At 47.4% G+C, this 10036-nt stretch overlaps 1 protein-coding gene across 1 annotated transcript in view; it reads left to right on the top strand.

The window, feature by feature from the left end:
- The window catches only part of PARK7 (parkinson protein 7), a 17341-nt gene extending 7875 nt beyond the window's left edge, over positions 1-9466 (top strand). The window contains exons 6-7 of the mRNA XM_010849936.1: positions 2651-2737; positions 8644-9466. Coding sequence (XP_010848238.1) covers positions 2651-2737; positions 8644-8804 — 248 coding nt within the window. The 3' untranslated portion in view covers positions 8805-9466. The remainder of the gene's footprint in view (positions 1-2650; positions 2738-8643) is intronic.
- The last annotated feature ends 570 nt before the right edge of the window (positions 9467-10036 follow it).

Below are 10036 nucleotides of genomic sequence, written 5' to 3'. Positions count from 1 at the left end.
TGCTGACCCCTCACCTCTGTCGCATTCTTTGTGCTTAGTGCTTAGACCAAAGAAAAAAAGGAAGGGTTTGCGTTGGGTTTGTTCCCTTAGGACGGCTGAAAGTAAAAAATCACATGTCAGTTTGTCATTTTGTGTCACTGAAGTAGCAGAATCCTGAGCTGCTTCTGGTTCCCAGTGTTGTGCTGAGGCAGGATCGACTCCCAGGCTGTCAAGGCATGCAGCCCTTATCATTTACATCCATGCTGTAAAGTAAACGGCGCTGGTAACGTCGTCTGGTTGAATGTCCTGCACTGCTCTGCTGGGTGCTGCAGAAGACCAGAGAAGTGTGATCGTGTGTTGAGGAGAGATTGGATTGAGCAATGGCAGAGATTCAGATGTTTCAATCAGTAGATGAGAACAAGATGAAGCTTACACTTAGGGGTTGGGAACAGTTTACTGAACTGAAGGAATGTTAGCTTAACCCCTAATACTGAGTGAAAGCGAGAGAAAGAACCTGGAAGGGAGGCTTTCTGGAGAAATAAAATGAGATTAGGGGAGAGGGGGAGGCGTGAGGGGTATGGAAGCCAGTTGGCAGGTGCTGGGCTCCAGGTACAGGCTCAAGCTCTGGGAAGCCTGGAGAGGCTAGGACCCTTTCCATAAGTAACCACATGGTGGCGCTGTTGACTTTCCCTCTGGTCCTCCTGGGGTGATTCTGTCCACTGTGCCCTCTGCTCCCAGCGCAGAGCTGGACCCTTATGTATTTATAGATATATAATTTATTTACTTTTGACTGTGTGCTGGGTCTTCATTGCTGTACAACCTTTTCTCTAGTTGAAGAGAGCAGGGACTAGTCTCGGTTGTGGTACACAGGCTTCTTATTGTGGTGGCTTCTCTTGTTGTGGAGCACAGGCCCTGGGCTTCAGTAATTGGGCATGTGGACTCACGTGGGCTCGGTAGTTGTGGTTCTCGGGCTCTAGAGCACAGGCTCAGTAGTTGTGCACTGACTCAGCTGCTCTGTGGCATGTCGGATCTTCCCAGATCTGGGATGGAACCTGTGCCTCCTGAAGTGGTAGGTGGAGTCCTTACCCCAGAGCCACCAGGGAAGCCCCCAACTAGGATTCTCATGCCCAGAAAGCCATAATTTTGAATTTACCATACATTTATTAACATCATTATAGGTAACAATTTTATCACCTGGAAGGAGCAACCTAAAAATTTCTAACTCACCGTATGACCACTGTCCTCAAGTATGATCCATCATCTCTTGAAATTTGCTCTAAAATGTACTGGAGAAAATGATTGTTTCTTAAAATCTCACAAAATAAGAAAGATAATGAATCCATTCAAATAAAATTGAGTGATAATTATGACAGACTTTTAAAATTTGCTTCCAAACACAGCTCTCATATACAGAACACAAGTAAGGAGGGAGGCGACATCAGGCGTGTTTAAGAGACTTGATGTAAGTTATAAATGAGGACTTGGTCTAAATCCGACACTTGATGTTAGACCGACAGCTTATGTAATTAGATGATACTTGTTCCATCTTCCTGTGAGTAGCTGCTAAGATCTTGAGTTGCCCGTAGGTCTGTTTATGTAACTACTTTTTCCTTGGAACCGTGTTGAAATATGAAAGGTCAGAAGAGCAAGTGCTTGGGTTTGCTGGAGCTTAAAGTGCGCGAGTCTGTCTTGGGACCTTAGCTGAAGTGCCCTAACCATTTAGAAGGTCACAGTGTTCTTCTGGAGTTTTTTAGGTTTGACATGAGGTGTTAGTAAGTTTTTGTTTTTTTTTAATTTTTGGTGACTTAGAGAAAAAAGGTAGAGGGACTCCTTTTTTTAAAAAAATAGATTTAAAATAACAAAAAGTAAGAAATCTTTCTGATTTTAGTCTCTATTTGAGAATTGTTACAAAATGATTTATCAGTAAAGTTGACCACTCATTAAAGTCTCAAGTTGGCACCTGCATTTTTTTTTTTAACCTTCATTTTAAGAGAGACAGTGTAGAGGACCACAGTGGACATCTGTGCTGTACTCTTCTCTTCAGTGCGTGGTTGTAAAAAGAAACGCCAGCACCTCTGTGTCTCAGCCATGTAGGCATTTCATGGCTGTCTCCTGTGGGGCTGGGAAAATGTCACATTCAGTTTAATATATTCATTTAATATATGCCACCTGATACATTTGGGTAGATGGGTGAGTGCTTATCTTTCATTTTCAAGTAGAAAAGTAAAATTAGTCCATGAAATAGCAGTCAAGCCCAGAGGTTCAGAGCATGCTGGTTGCGTTCAATATATAACTAAGTCTTCCATTTGCAAAGAGGCAAGACATTTAACCCTTGATGGTCTCCCATTCTTTGTACCCCTGGTACACTTGCAACCTGTTCCTTGAGGGGGCATGGTTTGTTTATCTGTTTGCTCCTTAGGTATAGAGGTAAATCTTTCTGATTAAGTGGTTATTGAAGTGTTTTGAGTTTGTACATTTTTGCCACACATGTTCTGCAGATGGTTGATTATAAACATACTTTACCTCTCATACTAGTAAGTGTTTAGTTTCAGAATCATAAGTATATTTTTAGGTAAGAGCCCCCTGATTCAAAGAATGCTCTTGTTGCTGCAGTTTTTAAAACATGGGTTTTTCTGTGTACACACTTAAATCTCTTTATTCATCTTTTTAGGTCCTACAGCTCTGCTGGCTCATGAAATAGGTTTTGGAAGCAAAGTTACAACACACCCACTTGCTAAAGACAAAATGATGAACGGAAGTAAGTACATGCTTACGTTCTAACGTGCAGAAAGACCTACTCAGAAAGCTGTGGTGTGATGTTGTCTCCCACTTGGAAGATATTTTGTACATAGGGGTTCTCTGTGGGTTGGGTTGTGATGTGTTCCTCACTTTCTTTGCAAGTGTTTTAATGAGAAAGACCGGCTAATGGGGTAAGTCTCTGTGTGCAGGTTGCCTAACAGGGTACAGGGGCTGAGCCAAAGGCCAGCTGGGTTCCTTGTGGTCACAGATTGAAGTGGTTGCAAATGCCAGTCTAACTAGTTTGCTAAATACTTTGCCAGCAGTCTGAGGATAAAATTTAAACCTTGGTGGCAATTTCAGAGGGTGCCCTTTTGCCCACAGTCCAGAGTAAAATGGACATTGCTCCCTTCCTGCAGAGGAGGCCTGCTCCTTCATTGACAGGTTCCTTTGTAAATATTAATATCAGCCAGACATTTAACTTTTATGCATTTATTTTTATAAAAACAATTTTCTATTCATGGTAAAAAAAGAAAAAAAAACAAAACAAGCAGTACAGAAAGGAATGAAATAAAGGTAGATGATTCGCTTCTCTCTGACTTCCCTACCTCCTTTCTACTTTTCAGAGGTAACTTCTGTTAGGTTTCCTGTGTAACTCTAGAATTTTCTCTGTACATACTCATTATCCTTTGTAGTTTAATGTTTTTACTCAAATGAGAGCTACTAAATATGTTCTGCAGCTTGCTTTTCAAACCTAACATTATACCTTTCTTTTCCCCTAACTTATCATTTCTCTAATGTTACTTGGTACTTGGAGGTTATGTTTTTAAAAACGCATGTCGTTGTCTCTGCCCTCCAGGAGTTAATATCTTGCAAAGACATGTGCACCAAATTTAAAAATGCATCAAATTTCAAATGATGAGGCAGTGTATAGTTAGGGGCACAGCAGGGTCACTGTGACCTGGATGTGCAGCTCTGTCACGATGGATGCTGCCTCAGAAACAGTGCTTCTTGGTGTGTGGTTCAGAGCACCAGCCAGGAAGTGTCTTCCTCTGGCACCTGTGCCTGGCGTGCATATCAAAGGGAGCAGAGACCAAAACCTGTATAGAGAAAGGGACGTCACACTGGGTGTGGATATGTGCAAGGGAATCAGAAATTCCCACTTGGAAATCATAAGTGGCTCAACTGGCATTTTACCAGTGGGGAGACTGGGTGACCAGCTCCATTTAAAACACCCGCTAACCAGCAGCCAGTGGCTACATCAAAAGACTGATAATGTCAAGAGCAGATTTGAAAATAGCTGTGCCACTGATAGATTTTCTCGCTGTATCAGTTCTGCTCTGGACTTCCTCTGAACTAAAAGTAGGGAAGTCCATGTTCTTTCTTCGTTCATCCTTTCATAGGAAAGTAAAGTGATGCAGTTTTCATTTTACTGCCTTGTAAACCAACAGACCTTATGTTTTAAAGGAGTGTTAGGTTCACAGCAAAATTAAGCAAAGAGTACAGAGTTTCCATAAACCCTGTGTGCCCCCATCCCCACCTCCCTCCCCATCCGCTTCCTTTCCCCCCAAGACGGTACCTTTGTAACAGTCGATGAACCTACACTGACACGTCATCACCACCCAAAGTCCATAGTTTACCTTAGGGTTCACTCTTGGTGTTGGACATTCTGCATATTCTTAGATTTGATCCAAGGTAGTAGTGATGTCTTTTTTGAAAAATCTATAGTTGTTTTCTGGTTGATAGAAAGATAAATTGTCAATAAAACCTTCTATGTGAAAATTTTTTTTTTTTTTTTAAGGCTCTGACTTCTGGGCAATTTTTAATTTAGGGGTTTAGTTTACTTGGAGCTAATGGGGTTTTGGAGGGTCAGAAAGAGCAGAATCAGGCTTCCTTTAGCAGTAACGACTCGTGAGAAGGAAGAAATGAGTGGAACATGTTCCCCGTTATCTGCTCATGTATCTTTGTGGCTCTTTCCTCGTAACACCTCAGGAAGACGAGGCTGATCAGAAATAGAAGAATATGAGATTGTTGACTCTTGGGCACTTACAGGGCACGTTCACATGTGTTATCTCGAGCCTGGCAGCCCAGGTACCCAGTAAGGCACGTATGGGCTTCACCGACGAAGGAACAGGCCGCTTGCCTGAGTTGGTCCGGAACTGGGGCCCCGTGTCTGTCCACATGAGGCCCACACACACTGAAGTCACCAGGCGTTGGGTTCAGTCAGCAAGGCCTCTTGAAAGAAAAAGACATTTGCAGTGTCTGCATTCTGAGAAGTGGAGCTGTAATCACTTCCTGGGTGAGGAGGCCCTTCTGCTTGTCCTCATCGTGAACTTCAAATTAAGAGCAATGTGACATTTTTTACTTACATAAGCCATCCAATCTGAAGGACAGAGTGTTTCCATTTCTCAGCTTTAAAATAAAGAAGGGGTGACTTCAAAGATTTGTTCAGTTCTCATTTGTGTGGTTTACTGAGTGGTTGGATGCCGGCTCCCAGGGACGAGCAGGGACTCCGGAGCAGATGACTCCAATGTGGCTCCCGCCCCACCCCTCCCTGCCCCCAAGGGCTGGTCCTGTAACCTCGCTGGGCCTTATTTTCCCCATCTGTCACCTGAGGAGGACCATAGGTAGCTCCTGCCTCTCGGGGCTGTTGACGGGCTCTATGAGGCAGTGTGTGTGACACACCTGGACGTCTGTGGGTCACTGAAGCTGTGTCAGAGGGCCCACCAGTCAGTGCCTGACTCTGCCTGGCTCTGGCTGAGTGCTGGGGATGCAGAGTGGACGGACCGCTATCGCCAGGGCTCAATCTGTTGGGGTTGGCATCATGCCCATTTTACAGAAGAGAAAAACAGGGAGGTCAGACAGCTGCTAACTAGCAGACTGAGGTTTGAATCTGGCAGACTGATACCTGAGCTGATGTGCTCAGGGGTCAGTGGCTTTTCTTGGAAGGGCTGGATAGTAATGATCTAGGGCTGTCTGGGCCACCGTGTCTCTGGGGCTCCCAGACCACGAAGGTGAGGGTGTGCAGGTGAAAGCGGCTGTTGGTTACTACCCTGTGGCCCCTAGCCTCCCCCGTTGCTTCATCTCTGGGCTTTGAGAGAGGCTTTGGGGTGTTTGCTTAAAGGTAAAAAGGAATGAACACCTCCTGCAGGTTGACCAGGAATGGACTGGCATGCGGGTGTCGTTTTTCTCCGTCTTTACCGCTAGGTGGAGGTGGTCTGTAAGCAGACCTTTAGCTCTTCCTGACTGAGATTTTTGAGAAGAACCGGAATTTTTAAACATTTTTAACCTGTGTAATCCGTATGTGTAGTATTTTACCCACAAAGAGGTTGTTACCTGAATCATTCAGAGCCTTGCCTTCACTGCCTGTGTCTTGGTGTCCATCTCGGCTCCGGGTTCTCTACTTCAGCACTTGGGATGATCTCTAACCAACAGTAGATGAGGTTAGCTTAGGAAAACCACTCCCCTGCAGACCAGGGATCCCCTTTTCTTCTGTAGAAGGGTAACTGGGAGAGCGCTCCCGGACTGTCGTCAGTTGTTTCACTGGTGACTTGATTTGTAATGAGAGGAAGCCCTGAAGCAGGGCAGTGGTGTTCATCCCTGGGAAAGGACGGGTTCATAAGGACATGGTGTCTAAAGCTTGCTGGTGCAGCGGGAGCATCTTGCTCAGGTGCACTGTTCTGTGTAAGCATCAGACAAGCATTTCCTGAGCTCTTTGGGCTCTGGGGACAGAGAAGGGGACAAGATCAAGCCATGTTCTCGGGGCTCCTCAGAGGGGGAGGGGGCAGAGGTCGTGCAGTGCTGCAGGCCCAGCAGCAGGGACTGCAGAGATCAGATGGGGCAGGATTGCATAGAGGACCCGTGTGGGCTTTTGACCCTGGCCCTGAATCTATTAGTCCATCATGTCCTGTCATTGAGCAGTGTCACCAGGCAGCCAGGAGTCCTCATTGGTGTCTCCCCACGTCCAGTCCCTCTGCAAGGTCTTGGCATTTTATCTCCAAGACACACCTCGGGCCTCCATGTCCTCACCGTGGCCTCTGTCCCATCCAGGTCGCTGTTTACTCCCGTGGGTTCTTCTTTGTCTCCCCTCTGCTTCTTTCTGCCCTGTCTTTGTGCACAGGCTGGGCCTCAGGGCTTGTGTACCATGATGTGGAGTTGAGGGTCACTTCAAGGTGCCAGAGAAAGTGGTGAAGGCTTCTCATGGGGGGCACCTGGGTATGCTGTGGTTTGCACTGTGGAACGTCCCCTGTTTGGTGGTGCTGAGAGTGGAGGGAAAGGCAGGAGGAAGGGGGTCTCTGCACGCAGAGGTCCTGCATTGAGGCAGCAGGCAGGGAGTGTTCATTCGATCTTTCCTTCACCTGACACTTGGGAGTACCTCCCTGGTGCCATTAGCGTTCTAGACTGGACGGGTAGGTGAGGGCTCAGCGTTGCACAGACCAGAGGTAAATGGGAGCCAGATGGTTTCCTGGGTGCTGGGAGGGTGCATGATAGAGTGACCTGGGGGGCCTGGTGAGAGAGGGGTCCATGCTAAATTCAAAGGAGTGTTTCTGAGAGGAGCTTTCTGGGCAGAGGAAGCAGCCTGGGCAGCTCCTCCAGGGCCGGAAGGACTACAGTGCCCTCTGTAGCAGAGCTGCAAGCTTCAGGCGGGAGAGTGGGCCCTCAGGGCAGCTGCGGGGTCACGGGGCCAGGCCACGTGGGGTGCTGCTGCATGTGAGGAGTTCGGGCCTGGTGCTTGTGCAGTGGGAGGATTTGGTGACCGTCTGATGTGGAATGTGAGGGTGCAGGGTGGTTCAGGGAATCCCAGCTTTGAGCCCTCAGATTTCCTCGGAGGTGGTAGTGTTTACTTCATGAGAATATAGGAGCAGCCTGTTTTCTTATTACATTTGCAAAGATACAGCCAGCTGTGGCCTCCGAAAGCAGGCAGTGCCTGACGAGAAAGTAGGTTTCTCCCCACTTGAACCTCTCTCTCCCCACCCATGGCACATTGTGCGTGGTTTCTGCTTATTTGCTTTGGAGGCAGCAGAAAGTGTGCATCACCCAGGGGGTCTGTATATTACAGGTCGTTTCTGCCTTCAGCACTGGTTCCCCTACATCCCCCTTCCTCCAGCATTTTATAGGAAAGGAAAAGTAGTTTTCCCTTGTATCCTTCCGAGTTCTTAGTTGAGACCCTTGTTACAGGAGACAGGTGACTGGAGAAGAACGAAGTCTTTTGACATGTGTACTTGATGTTTGGGCTTCCCAGGTGGTGCTAGTGGTAAAGAATCCGCCTGCCAATGCAGGAGCCCTCGTGGGGGCTGTGGGGGCTACAGCGGAGGCCTGGCAGGCTACAGGCCATGGGGTCGCAGAGTCAGACACAGCCAAGCAACTAAGCACTAGAACTCATGTTTACATGGAAGAGCCCCAGGGGAAAATGAGTAACTCCCTGAGGTGGTTTAGAATTCTGGCTTAAATTCCATCTTAATGGGGAAAGGGGAGACAGGCCTCTCAGGGGAAGGTAATTGGCTTTTCAGAAAGATGAAGGGGCCCTTTGAAGAGTAGATGGGAGGAATGATAGTTTGTGACAAGGTTTGTCTGGGTGTAGTATCAGCTCCTGGTTTTCTCTTCTGATTGATAGAACTTCCCAGAGGGGATTTCTGATAGCTGCGTTCCTTTTGGACAGTCTGTGCTTAGGCAGGAAAGGGGATTCAGAGAAACCCTCTCTCTTTCTGTCCTGCTGTGTTCTGAGAGCTGGGGGTGCCTAATAGAGTTATGAGTGACTGGCTACAGTGTTGGTGTTGTGAGCTTTTGCTTTTTTTAAAATTTTGGCTCGTTTGTATTTTCATTGTTGTGAGGCAGTAGTGTGTGGTAAGGGAATGGAAGTGTCGAGTGGTGTTCATGGCTGTCCTACAGCCCACGAGGATGTAACCCTTCTTTGTTTTTATTTCCCAGGTCATTACAGCTACTCCGAGAACCGTGTGGAAAAGGATGGCCTGATCCTTACCAGCCGGGGGCCAGGAACCAGCTTTGAGTTTGCTCTGAAGATCGTCGAGGTGCTGGTTGGCAAGGAGGTGGCCGACCAAGTGAAGGCCCCGCTGGTTCTTAAAGATTAAAGTGGAGAGGCTTGATGATGGGTCAGAGAGACAGGCCATTTGTAATCCAGCCTCGTTGTGTTCACTTTTAAAAGGTGGGGTGGTCACTGTGTTGAGAAGCCATCCTCCTCACTCCCTCCCCATCCATTTGTGGCTCTGACATGACAGCTATGCAGAGATACCAGTTATATCCCCTCATTTCTGAACCTTGATTGCAAAATAAATAGGGCATTTAGCAAACTATCACCTGTTCCTTCTTTTCTCTCTAGTCTCTGTTTTCTTGTGTGAAACCAAGTGGTATCAGCTTCGTCTGCAGCTTGTAACTACTGTTCAGTCACGTCCAGCTTTTTGCAACCTCATGGACTAAAGCCAGCCTGGCTCCTCTGCCCATGGGATTCTTCAGGCAAGAATACTGGAGTGGGTTGCCGTGCCCTTCTCCAGGGGATCTTCCTGACCCAGGGATCGAACTCCAGTCTCCTCCATTGCAGGCAGGTTCTTCACCATCTGAACCATCAGCAAAACTGGTAGCTCATAACTGTTGATCCAGCTGCTAAAATAACTGAACAGGGGACATGGTTCGCACAGCATGTGAAAACACATAAAACAGACGAAAGAGGCTTGTGACTTCTCTCCGATTCACTAACTAACTGTATCCCTAATGTGCTATTAAAGATACCCACGCAGTTGGCTTACTGGTGAATTTTTGTAAGTCAGTTCCTTGTCTCCTGTTGCAGAAAAAGTCCTGAGATGGGAGTTGAGAACCTCTCAAGGCTGGCCTTGCCTGTTTCCCCCTCCTCAGGGAACAGCACCCAGCTCTTTCATGCCCAGGTCCCTAGGTGGGGTGGGTGAGTTGAACCCAGGGCGTGGGCCCATCCAGTCAGCCCAGCACACCTGACCACGCAGCCCAGGTGAGACCCGTCAGCCAGTGGGATTCTGTTCTGGGACCTATCCTGCCTGCTGCGGTTCTATCTGCCAAGTGCTCAGGAGGACTGCCCTAGCATGGCTCCAGAATGAGAGGTAGGAAGCTGAGGATGAGGCTTGACCCAAGGTCTGTCTACACCTAGAGCAGGACAGCTCCTGGACTTCTGAACACGTGTCAATTCCGTTGACTTTTGTGTTGGAATCATTTATAAGGGACTGATGAGATGGAAGTGAACTTCTGACGGCAGAGGGCTGAGCTATTAAGTAAAACTGCCCAACACAGAGAACGTGCGTTGGTCTCGTCGTTGGCTATCCTTCCTTTCCTCCTGGGC

The sequence above is a fragment of the Bison bison genome, unplaced genomic scaffold (assembly GCF_000754665.1).
Source record: "Bison bison bison isolate TAMUID 2011002044 unplaced genomic scaffold, Bison_UMD1.0 scf7180017864289, whole genome shotgun sequence".
Classification (NCBI taxonomy): Eukaryota; Metazoa; Chordata; class Mammalia; order Artiodactyla; family Bovidae; genus Bison; species Bison bison.
This window is presented reverse-complemented; position numbering and strand designations above follow the sequence as displayed.